Raw genomic sequence first — 25,857 nt, 5'->3', positions numbered from 1 at the left:
ATTATTTCCCCCCCCAGACCTCTGTATTCTGCGCGGCAGCCTCCCCGCCACCTTGGGCCCCTCGCCCCGCCTCCACACCACTGATCTTGTTTGTTTATTTGGGGGCCACACCCAGCGGTGCTCAGGGCTTAGTCCTGGCGGGGTTTGTGGGACCATACCAGGTGCCAGGAATGAAACCTGGGACGGCCACGTGCAAGACAAACGCCCTCCTTCTCCTCCCCGTCTGTCGCTCCGGCCCCGCACTGCTGAGGGACGCGTTGAGCGTTGCTCATCCCGGTGTCTGCCTGCTGCTCCCCTGTTCCTCTCTCCTCCGTCCTACCCGGGAAACCGGCAGTCGGCCGAGGCACTCTTTAAAGGGCACTGCTGCGTGTAGAGGGGGCCGCGTCCAGCGTGAGAGAGAGGCCCATTGCCCACTGTGTCCAGAGCCCATTGAAAGCTGTCAGGTGGGCTTGCGGGAGGGTGGGGGTGTCTCATGTCCACTCCTCAACACATCTTCTAGAAAGAACTTTCAGCCGCCATTTGGCCCGTGTTCATCCTTCTAATACCGCCACCCCCTCCAGCCGGCCTTTCCACGTAGAGCCGTTTCCCAGCCACAGAGAAGGGGCCAGAGCAGCACGGCCAGCTCCCTCCCAGCTGCCCACCTCTGGCTCTCTCCTCGTTCTCTTCTCGCTTCGACTTGGCTTTCTTCTCCCACTGAGCCCTTTGAGAGCGGAGCTGCCGCCGCGTTTGTGTTGCTGGTGACTGGCATGCGGGTCACTTTGCCGGAGAGCTTTGCCTCTGGGGTCCGCTTCCCCCGCAGCAGCGTTGTGCTCAGGGAAGGGTGCGGCCCCTGCGGGGGGAGTTGAGTGAGTGAGTGAGTGAGTGGTGAGTTCCTTCCAGAGCCCCGTAACGAGGAAGGGGCCCCGCGGCCCCGATCGCAGTGAAGCCAAAGAGCTTCATCCCCGAGGCGGCCCTTCGGGTTGCCGTTGGTCCACGCAGTTCCGCCCCCAAGGCTTGAGAGTTTGTCTCCTGCCCGCTGCCCTCGGCCACAGGATGGCAGCGCTCGGATCTGGCACTGGGCGACAGTTGGTTCCCAGCGGGGAAGGTCCTGCAGGGCAAGGGGCCTTGAGAGGGTGCGGGGTGGGACCCATGGGAGCAGGGGGGTGGCTGGGCACTTGTAGCAGGTGGAGCGCCCTTTCTGCGTTGCCCGGGTTCCGCTGCTGTTTCTGTGTGGGGTGGGGGTGGGGGTTCATGAGAGCTCCCGGCTCAGGCAGGGTGTTTCCTGTTTATGGACTTTTCCTCCACTGGCTTCCCAGAGGTGGCACATTCGGAGATGGCTTCAAGCCATTTTTGTTCTCTGAGCAACATCATACTCTGTGTTTTGTGTGTGTGTGTGTGTGTGTGTGTTGCTGGGGAGCAAACCCAGGGCTTCCTGTGTTGAAGGTGTATGCTCTTCTGCTGAGATACACATACAATAGTGTGTGTGTGTGTGTGTGTGTGTGTGTCTGTTGAGGGGTTCTGTTTGGGGGGCAGTGCTTGGGGCCTGAAGCGACTCCTGGTGATGATCTATCACTGGTCACAGCTTTGCCAGGTGCCGTGATGCTGAGTCTGAGGACACAGAACTATGGTGGTGTCCAAGTCCTCCTGGACTCCCCTCGGCGGTGCTCAGAGGGCCTTGTGGTGCTGGAGATCCAACCCCCTGTGCTCTCGCCTGGGCCCCCAGCATGCCCGGATAGTGTACCCCTTACAGTTGTTCTCTAGAGATCCCCCAGAGAAAACTTCTCGCGTTGCTTTTTCCCTTTCTGTGCAGAGCCTGGCTAGGATGCTACGGAAGGTCTCTTACGGCACCTGGAGAACCCCACTCCTCAGAGTTGGGGCTCACTGCATTGTTGATCGCCACAAGTTACGTATGTCCAGGAGGCTCTATAGATGAAAGAGCTACCCCCTAGAGGGGCACGTCAACATAGCCGGAGAGAATAAACGCCTCCCAAGAGCCGGGCACTGGGAAGGGCCCGTGTGTCCCTCGGCACGTGGTCTGGGCCGGTTTCCTTTGCTGGGCAGCTGGTCGGCAGGGAGGGTGGAGAAAGGCGGGTGCCACTTAGGGAAGGTCCACTCCCGCCCCACCCTCAACGTGCGCACGACGAGGCGCTTCATGCCAGCCACTCCCCGTGGGCAGGGAGGGGGTGGGGGAGCGGTCACTCATTCCCTGCATGCGCCCACAGAGCGCTGCCCTCGGCCAGCACGAGGCCCGGTGTCACCCTGTGAGGACAGAACCCTTTCTGGAAGGACCGTGTTCTCCTCCTCGTGGGCCAGGATCTGCTTGTCCTGACACCTCCGGCGTCCCCAGGTGGAGAAAGTGCCCCCAGAGACAGCCACACCCCTAGGTCTTCATCGCCGTTCACTGGGAGCGCCTGTTTCACGGCGTCCGCGCTCTTAGTGAATCACAGAGAGGAGATACGCAGCATAGACTTCAAACAGCAAGAGCAGGTGGCTCAGGAGCCCCGAGCCCCTTCCTCCCTCCCTCTGACGCCCGTTGCCCTCCGAAGGGCAGCCTTGTGCAGACTCTGTGCTTCTCCTGGCTCGGGTTTCTGAAACGACAGGAAAGCGTGTTCCTTCACTGCCCTGCCCCCCACACCGAACATCTCCATGTTTCTGCATTCCTGTTTTGTTTTACCGATGTGGGGGCAGAGGCCTGGGAGCCCCCAGGCAGCCCCCAGTACTCAGGGAGCCCTGGAGGGCCGGGGAGAACTTGAGCCTTGCAGACTCTTGCACCATATCCCCAGCTCTGTGCTCCTCTTTTCTCGCCTAACCGCGTGAAGGGGAGTCTAGCATATACCGCCTCCTTCCTCAGGCCTGTGTATGGCTCCAGGTGACCCGTCTCAGGAACCGTGACCCTGAGCTCATGCTTAGGAGTTCTGCTTTCCCGGGCTGAAAAGGCGGATGCCCAGTGTCTGTCCGTCCTGCTCTCCAACACAGCCCTTTGGAAAGCATCATAAAGGCGTCAGAGAGGGGCCACAGAGGTCCCCGGGGCTAGAGACAGAGAGGCAGCCGGTACCCACCTTTTTCCCATTGAAGTTCGGGGCAGGGGGCGCAGCTGAACTGGTGTTTAGGCGAAGACTCCGATGTCCCCTCCTAGGACCCAGTCGTTGCATCTGGGGTCCTGGCTGCCTGGTGTGGTCTCACCAAGCCAATTTTTGCGTTCAAGTGACTAAACAGGAAATCACTGCAGTCCCACGAGTCGGTCGGTGCCTGCACGGGAAGACCCCAGCGCTTGGACACTTCACCCCCGACTCGGCAAAGGGGGAGCCTCCTGCCGGACCAGCCGCAGCAGTGAGGGGAGTGTCTGCTGCCTGCCCAGGGAGGGGTGAGGTGAGGAGGGCAGGGAAGAAGTTGTTCCTGGGCAAGTGCACCGGGGAATGGACAGCTGAGACCCCCACCACGTCCCCCTTCCCCCCCTGCTGCTGCAGGCCACAGGGCCCCCTCTTGGCAGCTTCCTGCCAAGGACTGCACACACGGGCTTGGCATCCCCCGACCCTGCTCCTCGCCCTCGTCCGCACCCTTACTAGACCAGCGGTCCTGGAATTTGGCTTCTGTGAGCAGATGTGGGGAGTGGGTTCAGCCTGGATTCTTGGTGTGCCCTTGTGAAGTGTAGCTTTTGCCCCTCTTCCAGTTTCTCGTTTGCGCAGGCCTGAATTCTCCCGAGACCTGTCTCGGGGCCGGAGGTAGGACTGCAGGGTTGTCGAGTCTCTGGGCACTGGGAGAGAAGTAACAGGCTTATAGACGGATCCACGAACTCACGGCAGCCCCAGAGCCCTGCGCCCTCGGGAGCTGGCACCGTGCACAGGAACCCAGAAACGGGCCAATCAGAGCCAGGCCTGTCCAGCAACTTCCTGTTGGCCCCTGGGCTCCACAGGTGCTGGCAGTGGCGCTGGAACCCTCCCTTGCTGGGCAAGTTCTTTTAACGTCTTTTTTTTTTTGGTTGTATAAGCAAACCAGAAGCACTTTAATGATGTGAAACTTCAAACGCATAAGATTTAAATTGCCTAAAATAATCTCCCCCAAGCCTAGTTTTTTTCTTTCCTTACTTTTTCTCTTTTTTGGGGGGGTTCTTGGGCCACACCTGGCTGTGCTCAGGGCTTATTCCTGGCTCTATGCTCAGGGACCACTCTTGTCAGGCTCGGGGGACCCTATGGGATGCCAGGGATTGAACCCTGGTTGACGGCCGTGCAAGGCCAGTGCCCTGCCCGCCCTGCCCGCTGTACTGTTGCAGTGTTGCTCTGCCCCCAAGCCTAGTTCTCTTGAAGTAACTACTGGTAACAGTTTGTTGATACTGTATCTGCTTCACCAATAGTCCCACAGAAATCTTTCTCCTCTGTGTCATTGGCGCCTGCGCCTCACGTTTGTCACCTCTCTGCCATACGTCAGTCTCCATCTGTTTTAAGTCCATGGAATCATGTTGCCTTCTGTACTTGACTTTGGGCCAGTCCCTTCTGTCCTCGGCACTCGCTCTGGCTCTGCTCTCAGGGATCACTCCTCCGATGCCGGGGATCAGGCTGGGGTGAGCTATGGGCAGAGCAAAATCCTGCCCATTCTACTATCTCTCCAGCCACAATCTTTTTTATTCCATAATTAATCTGGAGATATTTTTAGATATAGACTAAAAACATACTTTTTTTTTTTTTTTGCTTTTTGGGTCACACCCAGCAATGCTCAGGGGTTACTCCTGGCTCTGCACTCAGGAATTATTCCTGGCGGTTCTTGGGGGACCATATGGGGTGCTGGGAATTGAACCTGGGTCGGCCGCGTGCAAGGCAAATGCCCTCCCTGCTGTGCTATTGCTTCGGACCCTAAAAACATACTTTTTAACTGCGCCCTGACTCTATGGGATGTTGCAGTGATGAATATCAAGTTTATTTCTGTTTTCAGAAACATTCAGCGATGCTCAGGGGTTACTCCTGACTCTGTGCTCAGGAATCCCCGCCGCCCCCCCCCCCCAGCTTGAGGCCCAGCTGGGAAGGAACCCGGCTGGGTGGCGGGCAAGGCATGTGCTGTGCCCACTGTCCCTGGCCTAATGTTAAGTTTATTTCTAATATTTTTACCATCACAGCCCCTCCTCACATCGTAGGGGGCAGCCTCCCCCGCGGGGTTTGAGCTGGTTCGGGTCTGACCCTTCTGTGTGGGGGACCCAGTGCTCCGACTTAAGCCTGGTAGTGGGAAGGGCTCTGGGAACACCTGGCAGTGCCTGGGCGGGGGGCTCAGGGCCCCGCCCATGCCAGGTCTGTGCCACTTTGAGCCATGTCCCTGCTTGTCCCCCACGGCTCGTGCTGGTCTGAGCCAGGAGTGAACCACCCCTGGTGTGCCCCCCCCCCACTAAGCCCCCCGAACCTAAAAGGGCTTTATAGGAAATTCGCAGCTTCATCCTCTGTCTCAGGACCACGCAGCACACCCCGTGTGTGGTCAGCCTGCACACCTTGTCCAGCCCTCTTGGCCTGAGAAATGGAGGCGAAAACACCCACAGGCACTCACGAACACACAGACACACAGCCCGGGAGGTCGATGCCGCCGTTACCACCTCCCTTACCTGTGAGGGCGGACGTTCAGAAAGGGCAGGTGACTTTCTCAGTCACACCGCCGGAAAAGCCAGCGTTGGAGCCCGTGAGTCTGCCTACGGCTGGTCCCGCTCCCCGTGGCCTGCCGCCTCTGTTTTTGTGACGTCTTTGTCACGTGTGGTGCATTTGCCACTCGGCGGCGTCTTCGCAGGGGTCCCCGAGGGCCACCTTGACAGCTCCCGTGGGGTTGGCCTGGGAAGAAGGGCAGGAGCTGACCTCTGCCCTTCTCACCCGAGCCGGCCAGCAGGCTGCTGCCGGGGAGGGTGAGTGTCAGGCTGCAGTCTGCTCGGAGGGGCACGAGCCAAGGCCACGGCAGCCCTGCCATTAAGAGGCCTAATTAGGCCGGCCGTTAAGTTCAATTAGGCATTGGAAATGATCTTCCTCCCAGCCCCGCAGTGCCCTCCAAGGACTGGATCCCTTCCCAGGCCGCCCGCGCTGTGGTTCTGTCCCTGGCACGGGGCAGCCCCGCCTCTGCGCACACCCTGCGCCCCCCCAACCCGGGCACACGCCCCAGGCACGGTGACCCCGCAGGGTGGGGACTCAGTCCAGCCGGGTGCCTGCCAGGCCTGCGGACACTGCCCAGTGCTGCCCCGGAGGCCATGCCTCAGCTCCCTTCCCCTGTCTCAGGGCCTGTCCCCAGCTTGTGCCGGGTGCCAGGTCCTTGTTGTCCCGGCTGCTCCCTCACCAGGTGCCGGTGGGGCAGATCCTAGGGCCCTTCCCCCCGGGGGAGTCTGGAGGGTTCTGGTCTCAGGTGTCTCAAAGGTCCCTTTTCAGCGGTTGGTCTCAGGACTCTGGAGAAAGGGCAGTGTATACGCCGCTGTGTGTGCACGTGACCCCTCTGACCCCTCCTGCCCCGAGCCTCCCTGGGCTCTGTCTCGGCAGCAGTAGAGCTCCGCCCTCTGTAAGACCCGCTGCGGGGCAGAGCTGGCCGCACCTTCGGGGCTGGCCCTCCAGATGGTGGCTCGAAATGCATCCCGGTAGTCTAGGAGTCATTGCCCTGAAACTGGACAGCTGACCACGGCGAGCCGAGGACTGACCCTCAGGCCCAGGGCTCCGGCAGGTGGGGTCCCTGCGTGCTTAGGAGGAGCAGGCCAGGGAGGGCTTGGCCTGGAGAGCTGGAGGAAGAAATAGGCCAAGTCGGGAAGGTCCCCAAACTCAGGCACCGGCGTGGCTTTGCCAGGAACTGGGCGCTACTGGGTGTTCACAGATCAGGGGCCCAGGACACATCGTCACCGCTCCACGGAGATGTTTGTTTGGGTTTGGTTTGGGGGCCACACCTAGCGGTGCTCAGGGCTTACTCCCGGCTCTGTGCTCAGGGGTCACTCGGGTGCTCAGGGGACCAAATGGGGTCCCGGGGATTGACCTGGGGTCGGCCACCTCAAGGCCAGCACCTTAACCGCTGGCTTCTAAGGCCTCGGCCGAGGTCGAGAGACCTCTGTTCCTCCCACCGGACAGTCCTCTGTGTCCACACATCCCTCTCCGCTCTCCACAGCAGGATGTTCTCTCTGTGGACCAGACACGTTGTGGAGACGATGCACTCCTCACTCTCCCGAGGGTCCCACCCTGCTCCCCGCAGACTCTGGTGATCTCTCTCATGCCTCACGTCTATCCCTAAACTTGGCTCTCGCTGCTCATCCGTATAATGGGCTGAATTGAGTCTGGGGGCCTGGAACAGGTTCCTTCTCAATAGGAACAGTCTCCCCTTTGTCCTGGACGTGCTCTGTTAGATTGGGATAGCGGTTTGTCTGTGTGCCACGGGGGGCCCGGCTAGCCAGGAGCCCCCTCCCGCCCCCCCTCCCCGGCCAGCCAGCCTGGCATAGCGGCTGCATGGGGACAGCGGGACCAGAGCTGCCTGGCTGGCCAGCTTGATCCGGTCACGTGGGCTCTGGTCACCCTGTGCCCACCTCATGGTTGTGCAGTGGCTGCAATGCCCCAGGCCTCATCTCTGCCTCCATGCATGAAAAGGGAGAACCGGGCGGAGGCGGGTGGGAGGTGGGATGGGTAATGGCTCCTTGCTCGCAGTACTGGTCCCCGCCCACCCCTCAGTGTGAGAGAGGCGGGAAGGGAATGGTTTCAGGGGGACTTGGTTGCCACCGCAAGCCGAATTGGGGTTTGGGGTTTGGTGAAGCCAAATTCAACCATCTTGGATGAAGAGGCAGGAGAGATGATTTGGGGGGTGGGGTATCACATTGTTTCCTGTGGTTTGGTCCCCTGCTTTCAGGCCTGCCTCCTGTGCCCCAGAAGGAGTCCCCTAGAGGGCCAGGGAGGAGCCACTGAAGCAAGAAACCCCAGCGTTGGGAGCAGAGGCCGCGGTGAGAAGCAGAATGCAGGGGCCAGAGAGATAGTACAGTGGGTAGGGCGCTTGCCTTGCATGCAGCTGACCAGGGTTCAATCCCCAGCACCCCCGATGGTTTCCCAGGGCTGCCAGGAGTGATCCCTGAGTGCAGATCCCCGAGTCCTGCCTTGCTGTCGGAGAGGGACGGGAAGGGACAGCAGCCCCTCCTCAGAGATGGGCCCCGCAGGCTCCACAGCAGCCTGGCCCCGGGGACGGAAGTGTCTTTGATTTTCAGGAGGGAAGAGTTGCGTTCGCTCTGCCCAGAGGTGATTAACTAGAAGGCAGAGGGCTCCCTTGGCTTTGCTTCCCGCCATCGTCTCCCACGCCTTGTGGGCCGGCCCCGCCAAGCCAGCCCATTGCAGTGATGAACGTGTCAGGTCTCCAAGGGGCCTGGGAGATGGGGAGAACAGTACTGGTGAGGGCCAGTGGTCAGTGGTGGGGGGGGGTTGGCCCTGCGAGGCCCACCCTGAGTGCAGTGAAACACCCACCGTTAGTTAGCGGATGGGGGGAGGATGAGGTTGGGGACAGCACAGAGGCCCGTCAATGTCACCTTGCCCGCTGCCCAAGGTCAGTCTGTTAATTAGTGTAACAGAATGTGCCTCACGCCGCACCGTTCCCATCCCCGAGCCTTGGAAGCCGCACGCATTCATCTCAGGTTCATGCAAAGGCCATGCACTATAATATTTGTGCAACAGCGAGGCTGTTAGAATAAAATTGTCTTTACGGCTGTCCTCTGGGACCCTCGCAGGAATGAGATGTTGATCATATGAAGCCATCTTATTGAACCAAAAACTTGCAAGGAAGAAAGTCATGTCCCCTGAGCTCGCCCGTCTCTGCGAAGCGGGGGGCTCGCTCCTTTGCAGTGTAAGCAGCTGGATGCTCGGAGGGTGTGATTCAAGGCCCCGGCCGTTGGTTAAAATTCTCCCAGCACAAATTCTCCCTGTTCCCCCTTCTGATGGATTCAGCTCTCAAAAAAAAAAAAAAGAAGAAGAAGAAGAAGAAGGGGGGAGGGGTGGTTAGGAACATCATCCCTGTGTCTTTCCCTCCTTTCGTGGTTCCCTACAGAGTAATCAGTGTTGTTTAGTAGAAAAGAAGCAATGTGGCATGATTATGCTCACACATAGAGCCCCCTTTTATAATCGAAGGTTTTTCCTGCTCTCTGGCTCCCCTCGCCACTGTCCTCCTCCGGTTCCACGTGGATCAGCGTGCAGGAAGCCACATTTGGAAGTGCCACGTGGGCCAGTGTGCAGAAGGCCACGTCTGGAAGTGCTGTGTGGGCCAGAGAACCGGAGGCCACGTTTGGAAGTGCCAGGTCGACTCTGGAGCCAGGGTGTCCTTGGTTCCTCTCTCACAGCTGGGTTAGTCACCAGGGTGGGACCTGAGCCTTGCAGAGGCCACCAACAGCAGGTAAAAACAGACTCAGGTACCGGGTTCCGGAAGCTCCGCTGGAAGCTGGCCTCCGATCGGTGGGCTCAGAGCTTCCACTCGTTTCAGCCGTCACGTCTGCTGTCAGGCCGCGCTCTGCCTTTTTTGGAGCTGGCCTCACTCTCTGGTCACCTCCCCTGTTCCTATAAGTCACACTTGCCGTGTCGGGGGGATGGCCCGGGTGCAGGAAGGATTCGAAACCTCTTCACCCTCATTCACATCCACCTTCATGACGGGGAAAAGCCACAGGCTCCGAATCCTGGCCCGCACCCGTACCCAGCTGTAATGTTAACTACTCTGTGGGGTTTTAAGCTTTATGGGGGGCGGGCGGGAGGGCATACACAATTGTGCGCAGGGCTTAACTCTTGGCTCAGTGCTCGGAGTGTCACTCCTGGCAGTGCTCCGGAGGCCATGGGTCGTGCCAGAGGGTCTGCCCACCACGTGCTGGGCACCCTGTGCTGTCTCTCTGGCCCTGGGGGTCCCTGTCCCAGCCAGCCCCTCCATTCTCCGCGTCGCCTGCTGCCCTGTCTCTGTTTCAGCCCCCCCGGGCCTCCCGTGCTATGCACCCCCCAGCCCCCCATGTTGCCTCCCTTGGCTGGGCTCTTTCCTAAGCCACAAGCCCCTTCCCACTGCTTCTCTGCCTGCCCCCCTGCCCCCGTGGTACCTTTCCAGGGAGCCCCCCTCTGGGGCCCCCCAGTGGGAACACTGTTTCCTTCTTTTCTTTCTTGGGTGTTGCCGTGCATTTGGCTTGGGTCTTCCTCTCTTGGCTGTGAAATTTGGACCCTAGACGTCCTGCAGTAGTGGCATGTGAAGGGGTGGGGCCTTATTTCTAGCCCCACTCCTGCCAGCTGCCCTTGGGGAAGCCTGGTCTTTGGCTTTCTGCGTTTGGAAGTGCCAGGTCGACTCTGGAGCCAGGGTGTCCTTGGTTCCTCTCTCAGGGAACCAAGGTGTCTTGGTTCCTCTTTCTGCCCCTCCCCCAACTTGGTTCCTCTCTCAGGGAACCAGGGTGTCTTGGTTCCTCTTTCTGCCCCTCCCCCAACTTCCCCAGTGGTGGGAGGAGTCTTTCAGCTCTGCTGGGGGCAGGGGGCCTTTCCTGGAGATACTGCTGTTATTCCTGTTGTTTCTGTAACATTCTTGCCTCTTCGGAGACTGTGACATCCAGAGCAAAGGATCCCGAAAGAATCCTGACTCCTCCCGCTCACACCTAGTAGGTGATTACTTTTCAGTAAGGTTCTGAATAAAATAAAAATAATGCTGGTTTGAGCTCCCTAGGATCTGAGGTCACAAACTCTTCCATATCTCACATTTACCGGTGGCGCCTTATGCACTCACTCACTACCTTCCCATAACTTGTTTTCAGTGGCTAAAGCTGTTTCTCTCAACCCCTTCCCCTTTCTGGCTAGATAAAGGAGTTGCTCCTTTAGTTTGACTCAGAACTAGGCTGCTGTTTTGAATGTGGCCAGCAGGGGACACACTTCACCCAGGAATTGTCCTGTCATGCGCCCTCCCTTCGGGGCGCCGTAAGGCCTGGCTGTCTGTGGGTAGGACAGGGCTGTCCCTTTTCCTCTTTCTCCTGCACCTCTGGCTGAGTGCGCTGGCAGGAGCCCAGTCTGATCACACACGGCAGAGTGCCAGATTATGGGTGCTGGGGTGCCGGCTTGTCTTTAAAGGAGGGGCAAAAACTCAGTCAGCACAGTGACACACTGGACACATGCCCGGGAAAGGTCTCACCTGGGGTGGCATGGACTCCCCTGCAGGAGAGGGAGGAATGAGGAGAAGTGTCTCCGCCAGGGAACTCTCGGGCTTATGGAGAGCAGTTGGGTGTCGCCTGTGCTGTTGGTCCAGGGAGCCCTCAGCTAAGCGGGCCGCCTGCCGCCACGCACGAAGGAAGCTGGGTGATGGGTGATGGTTTCGGAGGTGCTGGGAGGGGAGGGGTGCCCTGGCCTGTCCACGCCCGGGGACGCTAGTGAGCTCGCGTGCGTGCGTGGGGCGGACGCACAGTTTGATCCTTTGTTGGACGGGAAATCTCATAAGCAAAGGAGTTTAGACACTCCTCCTCCGAATGCTTTGCTCCCCTGCCTTGGTTTCCCGGTCTGCTCTGCCCCTTCGCCTCTCGCCTGGCCTCACAAACCTGGCTCCTGGACGGCCGTGCTCTCTGCCTCTCCCATGCGAGCCTCTGAACGGGGCCCCGCCTCTCCCCGTGGGCAGACAAGTTGCAGTAGTAAGTGGGTGTCCGAGCCCGAGCCCTCGCCGTCCCTCCCCAGCCCCCGGCGCCTGGCCCTCGGGCCATTCCAGCCGGTCCCGTCCGGCTGCAGGAAGGTGAGGCTCCTCGGGTCCAGCGGCGTGGGCTGTGCCGAGGGCGAGACTTCAAGGGCACTTCCTCCCATTCATCCCAGCGATGTCCCCTGCTCAAATAGGTTAACGGTGTCTAATTAACACGGAACATTGTCATGCCGCATAAAGATAGCATCCCGGCTGCTCCCTGAGCCGTGGTGCTTTATCTCCATTTAGATCTCCGCAGTGTTCCATTAAACTCCCGAGCCACATTTCCACGGGGCTGATGTCTGCATTAGGCCGCCTTTCACCCTTCAGCTCGTCCCCCGTGGACGCAGCAGCTCGAGGGGCCTCCGGTCTCATGCAGCGAGGGAGAGAGGAGAGAGCCACCCCGTGCCCCACCCTGCCCCGCACATGCCCCCCGCCCCGCCCGTCCCCCTGCTTTGCCCCTGGGTCCTAAAATAAAACCCGAGCCTGGTGGTTTGGCGGTGGACATGAATGGCCACGGCCACGCATACACCAGCGGGATTAGGCGTGTCCTCAGTTCACACATTCCCTGGTTCTGGAGTGACAGTGCGGTCCCGGGTGCCAGAGGGAGGAAGGTATCAGAGCCAGACAAGGCCAGCCTAGGGCAGGGGATGGAGGGGGCGGGTGGCCCCCTGGACAGGCTCCCTTGGGCCGGGGGACGAGCTGTCGGTCGTCAGTAGAGCAGGGCTGCCACAGGCCGAGTGCCGTGGTGTCGGGCTCTGTGCCAGGCGGCAGGCTTGACCTCGTGTGGAGGGGGAGTCGGGCCTGGAGCGGCGCGTGGGGAGGGAGCGTGTCCCGCAGTGCCGGGGCAGTCCTGTCCCTCGAGGCGTGGGGCGACGAGCTGCCTCTCCTGTGGGGGCCTCACCGCAGGCTGACCTCAGTCCAGCTACTGGACGCTCTCGCCGGCCCTATGGAGTGTGCATAGTACTCCATACAACGGGCAGTATGTAACGCGTGTCCGTATGAGATGGCCAGGTCAAGTGCCCGCTACCCAGCAGACGCAGAGACTCTTAGCTGCTGGCATGAGCCTTCCCGTGTCGAAGAGCAGGAGGGCCTCTCCTGGGAGCCCAGGGTACTCGCGTGACACCCAAAGCCATGACCCGTAGCACGCGTTGTAGAGAGGGCCTGGCTGAGCCCCAGGACCGGGACGGGACGGACGGAGGAGGGGGTGACAGGCCTGAGCCCTGGACGGTGGCTCTTGCCTGGGAGGCAGGGCCGAGCGGTGTCCAGCGGCTTGGAAAGGCCACACAGAGACGGTCCTGACTTCCCCTCCTGTGCAGGGCAGCGGGGCGGGAGGCCAGCTGGTCCACGCAGCCAGAGGTGAGGGAGAACACGTGTTCGAGGTCCCGTGTTGGCCCTCCATTCAGCAAACTGGCCGGCGCAATCAGCCCGTGATGGAGTGGCTTTGGAAAAGAAACCTGGCGTTTAATTAACTTTGCAAAGCGCTGGTTCAGCGGCCTCTGTGTTTTACATTTTGAATATTGAGCAAGCACCTCTAATCGGCTCTGCATCGCGGCTGGAGGTGGCGAGCGCCCGCTTCCTTCCCCCGGCAGCCAGCCCCGAGCCAAGGCCCTGCCCGTGAGCCTGCAGGAGTGTCACTCCAGTGAGGATGGTGACTCGGAGGGTGAGGTGAAGGGGACATGTGTGTGAGCGTGTGTGAGTGTGAGCGTGTGTGAGTGTGTGTGTGAGAGAGAAGTGGCAACTCTGACGGTAAGGGGGACATGTGTGGGTGTGTGCATATGTGTGTGTGTATGTGTGCGTGTGTGAAGGGTGGTGGTTCTGAGGGTGAGGGAAACACTTGTGTGAGTGTGTGTGTGTGTGTGTGTGTGACAGAGAGAGAGAGAGGAAGGGAGGGAGGGAGATGGAGAGAGAAATGGTGGCTTTGAAGGTAAGGGGACAAGTGTGAGTGTGTGAGAGTGTGTATGTGTATGTGTGAAGAGTGGTGGCTCTGAAGGTGAGGGTGACACCTGTGTGAATGTGCTTGTGTGAGGAGTGGCAGCTCAGGGGGGGATGGGGGATACTTGCTCGTGTATGTGTGAGGGGGACACTCATAGGTGTGCATGTGATGTGTATGTGTACAGATGTACAGACTGAGCTCCTGCCAGCACACTCAGCCAGGGCTCCAATAGAAAGAGGAAAAGGGATGGCCCTGTTTCACCTGCAGACAGCCAGGCAGCATTGAAGGGACAGAGCAGTGGTGGCTCAGAGGGTGAGGGGGACACCTGTGTGTGTGTGTGTGTGTGTGTGTGTGTGTGTGTGTGAGAGAGAGAGAGAGAGAGAGAGAGAGAGATTGAGAGAGAACAACTTTGAAAGTAAGGGGGACATGTGTGAATATGTGTGTGAGAGTATGTATGTGTGTGTGTGTGTGTGTATGTGAAAAGTGGTGGCTCTGAAGATGAGGGGAACATGCGTATGAGTGTTTATGTGTGAGGAGTGGTGACCCCAAGGGTGAGGGGGATACCTGTGTCCATTTATGTGAGGGGACATTCTCATATTTATGTTTGTGTATGTGTGTATGAGGAGTGGGGTGACTCTAGGGTGAGGGGGACACTTGCTCATGAGGAGGAATACTCATGCGTGTATGTGAAGGGGGACAGACACTTCCATTGTGTGTGTGTGTGTGTGTGTGTGTGTGTGTGTGTGTGTGTGTAGTGGCAGCTCAGAGGGCATAGAGTACACTTGCCCATGTGTGTGAGGGGGGACTCTCATATATGTGTGAGTGTGTATGTGTGCGTGTGTGAGGAGTGGTGGTTCCAAGGGTGAGGGGGACACGTGTGTGTGTATGTATTTGTGTGTGAGGAATGGCAGCTTAGAAGGTGTGGGAGACACTTGCTCATGTGTATGTGAAGGGGACACTCGTGTGTGAGAGAGAATGTGTGTGTGTGTGTGTGTGTATGAGGAGTGATACCTTGGAGGGTGAGGGGGACAAGCACATGAGTGTGTGCTTGTGAATGTGTATGTGTGAATGTGTGAGGAGAGGTAGCACTGAGGGTGAGGGGGACACTTGGCTCGTGTATGTGAGGGGGCATACTCGTGCATGTGTGTGATGGGGACAGACACTCCCATTTGTGTATGTGTGTGTGTCAGCTCAGCAGGTGAGGGGAGGACACACAGTGTATGTGTGTGTGTGTGTGTGTCGTGAATGCTGAGTAGTGAACGCTGAGGATGACTCTGTGTGTGTGTGTGTGTGTGTGTGTGTGTGTGTGTGTGTGTGTGTGGTGGCCGCTGAGGATGATGGTAAGGCTTCTGTCTTGCTGAGCGGCTGTGGTTCCATCCACTACCTGGAGGAAGCTGTGGGAAAGTGATGCTCATTTGTGTGACAAGAAACTGTCATGTCTAGTAACTGCCACCTCGGGGATCTTCCGAGGAGGCCTGGCACCGGGACCCTGTGAGTGCCTCCCGGGCACGGCTCTGTTGGCGGCACAGGGTGCAAACTCCGGGCTCAGGGGTCCTCTCCTCACAGTCTAGGCTCTGTCAGTGTGGACGGGCCATGGCAGCCAGGGGAAGTCGCAGTGCCCCCGGCCTTCTGAGAGAAAGAGGCTGTTTGTGAAAGGCTCAGGGCTGTGGTGTGGGGGGCCGAAGTGGGCGCCTGGGGCCTCTTCTCTGACTCACCGTGATCTGGCTGAAGCCCTCATCCTCCCTCAGAGAAGCCCCTATGTGTGAGGGGGCCCCCTTCTGAGCCACCAGAGTGAGTGCTGGGAGACGGGGCGCCTCTAAAGACAGCTGGCAGCACCCCGATCTCTCTGGGATCTCAGGGTCTTATGGGGGGTCTTTCAAGCTCTCCACACACTGTCGGGGAAGAAGCCCAGGGGTGAGGGTGCGTCAGAGACAGCCCAGAGCCAAGCTGCCCCGAGCTCTGCAGACACTGACCACTGCCCGTGGAAAGAGGGGACCTAGAACCTTCTATTCCCTTTCCCTGCGCCATTTACAGTACCAGGGGCACGATACTCAGCTCCGGGCCCTCCCGAGTGATCTAGACCTCTGGGTTTCCCTTTTTTTGTTGCTTTTTTTTTTTCTTTTTGGGTCACACCTGGCGATGCTCAGGGGTTACTCCTGGCTCAGCACTCAGGAATCACTCCTGGCGGTACTGGGGAGACCATCTGGGATGCCGGGGATGGAACCCAGGTCGGCTGCGTGCAAGGCAAGTGCCCTACTCGCTGTGCTATTGCTCCGGCCCCTGGGTTTCCCTTCTTTTGGGGGTGGGGGGTGGGGGGTGGTCCACACCAGCTGTGCTCAGGACTTGTGTCCCGGTACTGTTGCCGGGCCCTTCTCTCTGGACCGGCTCCTTCCGAGGCCTCTCACTTCCCGCTCTGAACCCCCTACAAGGCTGACAAACTTTCCAAGAGGTTCTTGTGCACAGTCAAGTCGGGGAACGTGACCTTAGCTAGATGTCCATGCACGCTCAGGCTTCCTGGTGTCTTGGAATGCCTCAGGGTCCCTGCTCACCCCCCTGATCTCGTGGTCCCTGGTATGGCAGTGTGGAGCAAGGACCCTGACCTACAACCCGGTCAGACCCAGGCTTCATCCTTGAAAGGCCTCTCTTCGCCTGACCGGTTTGCTGCAGGGAGAAAGCAGGGCACTTTATCAACTGTCATCTGAGTTCGGGCCTTCTCACTCATCTTACCTTTAAACTCCAAAGTTTGGGGCCAGAGTGATAGTACAGCAGGGAGGGCATTTATCTTGCAATGCATCTAACCTGCCTTCAATCCCCAGCACCCCATGTGGTCCCCCAAGCAACACCAGGAGTAATTCCTCAGTGCAGAGCCAGGAGTAACCCCTGAGCATCACCGGGTGTGACCCCAAAAAGCAAAATAAATGCACTCAACAGTTTCATTTGGAACTCTACTGAAATAAGGCTAGAAATCATTATGTACAGTGTCTATAATTCTTGCATGCTGGTTACTGGACATCTGTCCATCTCGGAGGAATCTAACAAATAAAACACTTAGGATTTGCTTAGTAAAGAACTTGGAGGAGGGGCCAGAGTGATAGCACAGCAGGTAGGGCATTTGCCTTGCACGCAGCTGACCCAGGTTCGATCCCCGGCATTCCATACGGTCCCCTGAGCACCACCAAGAGTAATTCCTGAGCGCAGAGCCAAGAGCAGCCCCTGAGCATCGCTGGGTGTGACCCAAAAAGAAAAAAAAAAGAGCTTGGAGGAATGCACATAAATGACCTCTCCCCTCTTGAAGTCCCTCTCCCTGCCCCCAGACCCCTAATATAGCTCCCCATCGTGTGAGATGAGAGGTTCTCATTGACGTGGTCTTTCTTGTTTTGTGTTGTTTTTCAGACCTGGAAAGAAAGCTTTTGAAGAAGTGGAAGAGTGAGTTTCCGTCTTTTTGCCGCATCCCCTGGGTGACCGGTGCAGTCTGATCCCTGTTGCATGAGTCTGGCTGTGACCCGGGGCTGGCGTCAGTCATAGGAATCCAGGGGCTGGCTAATGCTGCAGCTTCAGCTGAAGGCCCAGCTCTGGCACGGATGCCCGTGTCCCATCTCCTTCCCTGTGTGTCTTAGAACTGTCTGTCCCAGTGTCGGGGCATGGAGCCAAGGTTCTGCTGTTAGGACATGCGGGCAGAAGTAATGCCAGCTTCTGAGCTTAGCTTCCCACTAAGGAATCTATAGGAAGGAAGCTGGTATGTAGGCAAGGGCTGGCATCTTAACACAGGGCCAGCCCCTTTCCGAGCTTTAGAGTCAGGGAACATTCACGCCCAAGCCTATTGGGCTGCCATAGGGGACAGTGTACAGCCTGTGCGACCAGACGTGGCCAGCTCAGCTGGGCGGTTAGGTTTGACCGAGCTGGTGGAGGAAACTGGGCTCCGAGACCTTTGCGTTTAGGAGAGAGGGGTTCCGGTGAGAGCGGGGTTCTCTCTTCCCGCGTTTGAAGTTCATTGTCTGCTTCGCTTTCCTTCCCTTGGGTGCAGCCAGCGCCTCAAAGAGCAGAGCCTGGACAGATCCGATGACGGAGGTAAGGGACCCTTGGAGAGGGTTGCAGAGACAGCCCCCCCCCCCCCGAGCGTCCAGGGCCCCCTGTGGGATGCAGTGGAGGCACTGTCGGGTGCTGCCTTTCTGGAAACGTCTGCAGGGGCCCGCCCAGCCTGTGCCGCCCTGTCTGTGTGGGGCCGAGGGCACCACCCCCACCTCCTGCACACACACATCCCCCGACAGCCTTGAAACCCAGCAGAAGCGGCACCTGGGAGAGGTCTCCCACCCCTCCCCCTCTCTCACTCGGATGTTCTTTTCTCCAGTGCCTCCACCTCCTGGAGAAGTCACCATCACAGACGCCATAGTAGTAGCAATAGCTACTATGTGTTAGGTGTTTGTTGTGTACCAAACACTGTTTCTTTTTCTTTTTTATTTTCTTTTTTTTTTTTATTTTTAACATTCGTTTTTGGTGCCGCACCCAGCTATGCCCAGGGATTATTCCTGGTGGGGCTTGGGGGGAAAACAGAAGGTGCCAGGGATTGAACCTGGGTCAGCCGCATGCAAGGTGAGCACCTGTCCTGCTGTGCCATCACTCTGGCCCCTGTCCAGACCGTGTCCTCTCACCCAGGCTTATAGTTCGTGCCTGTGCCATTGTGTCTGTCGCTGTCCCGTCTGGAATCACGGTCCTCCTGCCCGTGATACATGTGTCGGCGTGTCTGTAGAGCAGGTTTTCTGGCATCAGATCCTCTCAGCCCTGCATGTCTGAAAATGTCTTTACCTACAGTGACATTTGTGCTGATGATACTTTTTTCCATTTTTGTTTAGGGCCTCCCAGCAGTGCTCAGGAGGGTTGTGGGGGTGGGGGGCGTCCCACCAGTGACTCTCAGCCAACAAGGCCATTTGTCCAGTACAAGGGCCCGAGGACGCAGTGCTGCGCAGGGCCTGCAGGCTGGGGGATGCCCGGGCCACCCCCCGCGGTGCTGTGGGCTTCTGGGGTCCCACGGGTGGCCTTAGGCTCTGCAGGACTGCATCTGGCAAGTGTTCTGGGGACCACGTGGTGCTGGGAAGTGAACCTGGGTTGGCTCTAACTCCCAATCTGCTTTTGTTTTCCATCTAACGTTTTATTGACTTGTTTCCTTGCTCGTGTTGTTCCGATGAAAAACTCAGAGCCATCCTCACCTTTGCTCTCCGTGTATATGCACTCTCCCCCACCATGGTATATATTGGTTTTTCTGGTGCTGGGGTTTGAACCTGGGGCCTCGGGTGTGTGAAGCCTGAGTTCTGCCACGGAGCTACGTGTCCAGCCACCCCCCTCCCCGCTCGGGGGCTGCCTTTAAGATGTAGTTTCCTCCGTCAGTCGCTCTCAGCAGCTTGGGTATGACCAGCCCGAGTTGGGTCGACTTTGTGCTTCTTCAGTCTGTGGACTCAACATTTTCATCATGTTTGCAAAGTGTTGGCCATTATTTCCTTAAGCTTATGTATGTGTTTTCTTCCCTCCCCTTTATGGGTCCTGTGGGTTTAAGCTGATTGGAATTGTCGCACAGACAACCGAAGCTCGGTTTTGGCTGGTTCCAGTCCATTCCGAATTGTGCTTCAGTTTGGAGCGTTTTTATTGCAACGTAACGGTCTTTTATTGCCCTGTGAAGCTCTGTTCCTTAGCATGTGATCTGTATTTGGGTGTGTGCTCGTGTGTCTGCTGCTCAGTCTAACCATTTGGGGGCTTGTTCTTCAGCCTCAGGAGCACGAGTCTCGAGTTAGCACCCCCCCAGCCCCCCCCCACCACCACCAGCACGTCTGCTCAGGGCCTGGCTGTTCCTCGGGGTCTCCCCTGGGCCAGCTGAGGCTCTCCGGCTTCTCCACGAGCACTGTCAGCCTCACACCTTCCGGGCCGGAACTCTCCCCCAGTCTTGTGGTTCTCAGTCTTGCCTGTTCTCAGTCCGGATTTCAGCTGTTCCACTGCCGCTCTTCTCCCCTGCCCCTTAGCCTCCTTGCTTAGAACTTCCGTCTCCATCACATGTCATAGTTGGGTGCCTGCACTCCGTGCCCGTGTGCGGGAACTAGCTCGTGCAGGCTTCGTGGCTGCCTGGGTCCCTGGCTTGGTGGGGCCCCTTCACCCCAGGCATCACTGCCCCGTACTTCCTGCTGTCCCCCCATCAGGGAGCAGGGACACCTCTGGTGTTCCCACTGCCTACAGCAGGAAGGCAAGCAGCTCTCTCAGGGCCAGGCGTGGGGGGCCGGAGCCGCCGTCAGCCAGCCCTTGCATGCGGTGCAAGGTGAAGGAGGAAATTTAAGTTCACGAGAGTCAGACGGTTACCTGTGCTTTGGCAACTCCCAGAATTTGGGCAAAGGATCACGTAGGACATTTGCAAAACCCGGCGAGAAGGGGCGGGGGACATGGGGAATGATGGCTAAAATGCAGGTTCCCAGATCACCACAAATCAGAAGCTGGAGTGGGGGCCCAGGGATTAATTTCAATTAATGTGCGTTAATTTAGCCGTGCTCCCTGGGCGAGCATTTTGCACACCGGAGTCTGACACTGCTGCTTCCGAACGCCAGGCTAGGAAGGCAGGGGTCATTAAAAAGAATTCCTCTGCTTCGTCTCTTTCCAGAGGGGTTTTGAGGGAGGAAGGAGTTCGGGCATTAGACGTCAGCATGGGCTGGGCCCGCGCTCGCCGTTCTTCACCACTTCTCTTGACTTTCCCCCAATATCCCTTCTCGAAGGCTCATTTTACCAGACATTCCTCCTCGGCTCCCCTCAGGGAGCGCCTTTTCACTGCCAGGCCCCTCCTGATCCCTGGGGCCCTACAGACACGCATTCGCCTGGCGTTTCTCTTACCGGCCCTGAGTCTCCAGACAGGCGGCTTGGGTGTCTTTAGAGCTAAACCCGGTGGCCATGGTGGCTCATGAGTGGGGCTGCTGACCACACTTTTTTTTTTTCTTTTTGGGTCATACCCAGCGATGCTCAGGGGTTACTCCTGGCTCTGCACTCAGGAATTACTCCTGGCGGTGCTTGGGGGACCATATGGGATGCCGGGGACCGAACCCGGGTCAGCCGCGTGCAATGCCCTACCCGCTATGCTATCGCTCTGGCCCCTGCTGACCACACTTTGAGCCTGCCTGCCCTTCCAAATGTTCCAGCCACTAGTCACAAAAAAATAAATAAATAAAAATTGCAGGGTGGCCGTCTGCTGGAATGCCCAGGGTGAGTCACAGGCCAGGGCACCCCGCTGTGCGTATGGTGGGGTGGGGGCTCTCGTGTGGTTAAGGAGCCAGGGTGCAGTTTGCGATGCCGCCAATGAGGCGCTTACTCTGGTCACCATCTTTTGGATTCGGTCTAGCCCGCCTTCCCCTCAGGGCCTTGTCGTCCCACACCGGCCGGACCAGACTCTGGCGCGGTGCTCCTGCCTTTATCTCCATGCTTGGGAAGCTGCTGCGTCCCGGAGAGTGACTGTCGAGTGTCACGGCTGTGTTGGCCGCCGTCACGGCGTCGTGGCCGTTAGACCCGCGATCGTGGTATTAGACCCGAATTGTCTTGTCTCCTCGTGTCTCCTGACACGTTAGGAAATGGGGAGCAGGGGGTTAGTGGACAGGGTCGCGGGGCCGGGTGAGGAGCTCAGATGTCCTGACTCCCACGCCAGCAGTCTGCCCTCGCCCACCGGCGTCCCCGCCTTTGCTGCTTGGGATCCACGTGTCCCACGTTCCTGCTGTTGAGCTTTGTGCCTTTTCCCCCATTGAATTCTGAAAATATGTCTATGGCAGCCCCTTTGTGGCGGGGACAGGACTCCACACCCCGCTGTGCCCAGGCTTACCCCTGGTTCTGTGCTCAGGGATCACTCCTGCCAAGGCTTGGGGGACCGTAGGTGGGGTCAGGGATTGAACCTGGGTCAGTCTTGTGCAAGGCAAATGCCCCACCCACTGCACTATCTCTCTGACCGTTATCAAATGCTTTTTTTTTTAATGTAGGAGTACTGCTATTTATTCAGCCATTGGTTATACTGATTGAATTGGGCATAAACTCCACATTACTTTTTTTTAATTAAAAAATTTTAATTGAATATTCATGACATAGACCATTACAAAAACTGTTCATAATTGTGTTTGTCATACAATGATCCAGCACCCAACCCTCCACCAGTGTACATTTCCCACCACCTATGTCCCCTGTTTCCCTACCACCATTCCCCAACCTCCCACCCCCAACCCCTAGCCTCCCTCTATGGGAGGCACTTTCCTTCTTGCTCTCTCTCTCTCCTTTTCCTATTGTGCATTATAGTTTGCAGTACAGGTGCCAAGAGGTCATGGTGTTTGTTCAGGGCATTCGGTATTTTTATTAGCATGGTAAGGCTGGAGTAGCTTTTCAGTTGGGTGGCAGCTTTGAGGTGTGGATGTGACTGCCGAGGCTTCTGGAAGTACAGGGAGGTAGGGGGAGGTAGCCCATCCCAACTCCGAGAAAGCCTGGAGATTTCAGTCATAAAACCCACATACCCAAATTTTCAGTAGATTATATCTTGGTGAGGTTCGTCTTGAGATGGTGGTGTCAGGCCGGGGGTATGGCGGCGGTTTTGAATTATATCACACGCCTTTTAAAATCAACTTTATTAAGGTCTGATATGACCCATGTCATCTGTGAATCTGCCACCACACTCAGCAGACAGAGCATTTCCCTTCCACCCTATTCCCTTCCCAAGTCCAGGCCATCACTGACCTGACTTCTGTCACTCTGTAGTGGTTTGTATTTCCTAGAACTTCGGACAAATCATATGTTCATACACTTTTGTGTCTGGCTTTTTTTTCACTCATTGTAATGATTTTTTCCCTATTCCTTAATGTGAAAATGTATGCAGGATGGCTGCTTTGCACACTGACAGCTGACATGCCTGCTGCTGTGTCTCAGGACAGAGAGCCCCGTCCTGGACGTGGGGGATGGACATTGTGGTGGGGGGCCTTCAGGTAGAAGGGCAGGCCCAGACCCAGCCGTGCACTGCGCTCAGGCTATTGTATGAACTACAGTTTGGCCTCCTGTTCACCTGCTGACAGACTTGCCCGTTATTTTCAGTTGAGCCCATTGAAACCTCGAATACAGGCCCGTGACCCTGTGCTGAGGAGTGGCGGCAGCAGGGTGAGAAGGCTGCTGTGCTCACCTCTGACCTCCGCACGTCCAGAACCAAGGTCTGATACAGACCAAACGCCAGCGTTCTTGCTTGGGGCTTGGGTGCCATAACAACTGGTATTCAGCTCTGTTGGCATGTCCCGGCCTGGGAAGGGAAGAGGCGGGGAGGGGAGGGCTTGTGCCGTGCCCAGCAGGATGGAGAGGAAACCGAATCCAGTTTCGTTCAGGTGGGGAGAAGACAGGTGTCTGTTTTCCAAGAAGCCTTGAGTGCCTTCCTCCTCCCTGTGATCTCGGGATGTGAAGTTTGCGATCTGGCCTTGCAGTGGTGCCAGGGATTGGACTCCAGGCCTCTCACACGCAAGGCCTGTGCTCTCCCTCTGAGCTGTCATCTCTGGTCCGAGCCTTTATTTTGGCCGTGGAGGTTTGGCGCCTCAGCCCTTTCTTGTTTGAGTGTGCACTTGATTTTCCCCTCCTGGGAGGTGGGGAGCGGGGGGGGGGGCCCTCTCCCAGCATAAATCTGTTTTCCCTGCAGTTATGCCCGAGTCCTTTGATGGAAAATCAGTTCATCTGTTACACTTCACACTCGACTTAGTCCATTTCACTATATGTGAATGTTTAGAATCCATTATGCAGTAAGAATCATATGTTACATTTTAGCTAGTTTCTAGAATGATCTTTGCTCAGAGAATTACTTGGTTGGTTAGTGAAGGATGGTCCTCCAAACTTAGGATAACCAGGAGGCGGAAAGACTCGTGGATGGTTGTCCTGAATCATTCGGCAATGGCATGAAGCAGATCTCTGGGCACCTGTGGGGGGAAACCAGCCGGCCCCCTTATTGAAGTCACATCCGGGTCCTTGAGGTTGTCCATGCAAGGGAGCACACTCAACACGGAAGGGCCTGGAGGTTCCCTTATTCCTGGTAAAGGTGGGCGGGTGGCGAGCAGTCTCAAAGGAGATGCATTTTTGGAGAATAGAAAAATGGGTGGTGAGGTCCAGGCACCACCTCCGGGCAAGGGGGTCTCTTCCTTTCACCAGCCTTGAGGTTGTATTTTGATTGATTTGTGTTTGTTTGTTTTGGGGTCATACCTGACAGGCAGGTAGGAACTACTCCATGCACAGTGCTCAGGAAACCATGGGGTGCTGGGGGTTGAACCCAGCGTCCTGCATGCAAAGCCTGTGCCCAGCCCATGGAGCTCCCTCTCCTGCCCAGGGTGGAGTTTCACTGGTAGGCCTGCAAACAAGGGCCTCCTCCACCAGATGCTCCGGACACTGGAACCAGGCTGAGGAAGACGGTCCTTGCCCTCCAGATGCTTCTGACGGAACGCCCTTCCTCCCTGCCTTTCACGGAAGACCCCCAGGAGCCGCGCCTCGCACGCCGCCGTCTTTCTCAGCCCTCCACCTCCCTAGCTTTGCTCTCCTCGCCGGTTCCCGCAGCTTCCCTGGGGAAGGCGCCCAGGGAGAGCGAAGACGCGCCTCCCACTGATGTCTCCCCCTTGATGTCCCCGGCTTCCCAGGGAAGAGAACAGACGCGTCGGAGAAGAAAGCACTTGTTTGGAGATGGCGTGTTCGGCTGTAGAATGAGGACCCGGGAGTGAGTGACACTTAGAGGTGGTTTGGGGGTCTGCTGGCTAGCCAGAACGCACTGCGTGGGGACGCTGGCAAGTCCGTGGCAGGCTACAGGCTCAGCTGCCTTGAGGGGATCGCTGGCAGGGTGGGACCTACAGTGGCCCCTGGAGGAGGTGTCATTCCTGCCTCAGACTTCTCCTGCTCACATTTCATCTCAGAAGACCCCACGTTTTCCTATTCAAATTTATATTCCCAAATCGGGGCAACTTGCAAAACTCACTTCAGACACCGAACTAAATGCATCTGCGAGTTGGACCGGGCCTGTTCAGGAAGTCGTTTGCGAGCCCTTCACAAAATCTTCCGGGAATCTTCTTGGCCCAGAGGAATAGCACAGGGGCTCGGGGTGCCTCTCCTGCCAGTGTCCGGTAGCAAGTTTGAATCCCTAGGACCCCACACACTCCGACAGTTTGGCTCTTAGTGACGACTGTCATGGCCGGCGCTGGGCTGTACTGCAGACACGTTTGTGTACGCACTGAAAAGTGTGCAGCCCCTAGCCAGCGCCACACCCAAGAGAGCTGCTTGCCATGGGCCAGAGAGACAGGACAGGGGGATGGTGCTTGCCTGTATCCCAGTCTTCCTGGTCTGATCCCTGGTACCACGTTTGGTACTGTAAGCGCTGCCAGGGGTCACACATGAGTGCAGAGCCGGGAATAGCCCCTGAGCACCAACCCCACACAAGAAGAAATAAAAATTAGTGGTGTGCCACAACTAAGAGCACCCCCCAACTCACACACACACACACACACACACACACACACACACACACAGAGTGGGCACCTGCAAACACCACAGCTAAAAGTGCGGACCTTGGTGAGCCCTGCCGCTGAGTGAACACACCCTGCTTGTGTGCCCTGGTGAGCACCATGGGTGACAGTGTGGAGGCAGCACAGCGGGCATGTTGCCACCCCCAGTGCCAGGGCAACAGTAGTGGCGGCAGCAGCACGGGGAAGGGAGGGGATTTGAAAACGAGTGCCCTGTGGGACTCTGTTCTGGAAGGCAATGAAAGAGGAAAGCCAGTGTGGGCATGGCTGAGGTGTCCGCAGAAGGAGGGCAGAGGTGACAGCTGGAAGCCAGCGCACTGGCGGCTCCCAGCAGGAGAGGCCACGAGTTGGAGGGGGACGCGATCCCTGTGGGTCGGGGCTCTGAGGAAGGGCGGAGGTGTACTGACTGGCTCTACGGGAAGTTTCGGATTTGCTTAGGGAGACAAGGCTAGGAAAGGCCTCTCGAGGAAAGGCCCGGCCTGAGGAGGCGCCATATGGGGACGGGGCCTGGCGGTCACCGTTAGCAGGAAGCTGGCTGGAGGTGAGGGGGCTGACAGGGAGGGGGGATGGGGTCCCTCGAGGAGAAACGTGGGTACTCTGGCAATGCAATTATGTACATGAAAAACCATTGGTAGCAGCACTGTAAGCCACAGGATTGCAATCAATCTCAATAAATTAAAAAACATTCTAAGAGAGAAGCTGGTCCTGTAGTACCTCGGCCCTGATTCTGGCCCATGCTCACCTGCGGATTTTCAGCATCCCATATAGACTGCCTTGGATTAAAGTGAA

General features: G+C 57.6%; 1 protein-coding gene across 3 annotated transcripts in view; it reads left to right on the top strand.

The window, feature by feature from the left end:
* Nucleotides 1-25,857, top strand: part of IFT43 (intraflagellar transport 43) — a 92,227-nt gene that overhangs the window by 47,551 nt on the left and 18,819 nt on the right. For 2 of the 3 annotated variants that reach the window (XM_055129969.1, XM_055129967.1), the window contains exons 4-6: nucleotides 16,940-16,972; nucleotides 17,571-17,614; nucleotides 23,924-25,101. In XM_055129969.1, coding sequence (XP_054985944.1) covers nucleotides 16,940-16,972; nucleotides 17,571-17,614; nucleotides 23,924-24,276 — 430 coding nt within the window. In that variant the 3' untranslated portion in view covers nucleotides 24,277-25,101. Of the gene's footprint in view, nucleotides 1-16,939; nucleotides 16,973-17,570; nucleotides 17,615-23,923; nucleotides 25,102-25,857 lie in introns of those variants that run through there. The other variant, XM_055129968.1, reaches the window with a different exon arrangement.

Source organism: Sorex araneus, chromosome 3 (assembly GCF_027595985.1).
Source record: "Sorex araneus isolate mSorAra2 chromosome 3, mSorAra2.pri, whole genome shotgun sequence".
Classification (NCBI taxonomy): domain Eukaryota; kingdom Metazoa; phylum Chordata; class Mammalia; order Eulipotyphla; family Soricidae; genus Sorex; species Sorex araneus.
This window is presented reverse-complemented; position numbering and strand designations above follow the sequence as displayed.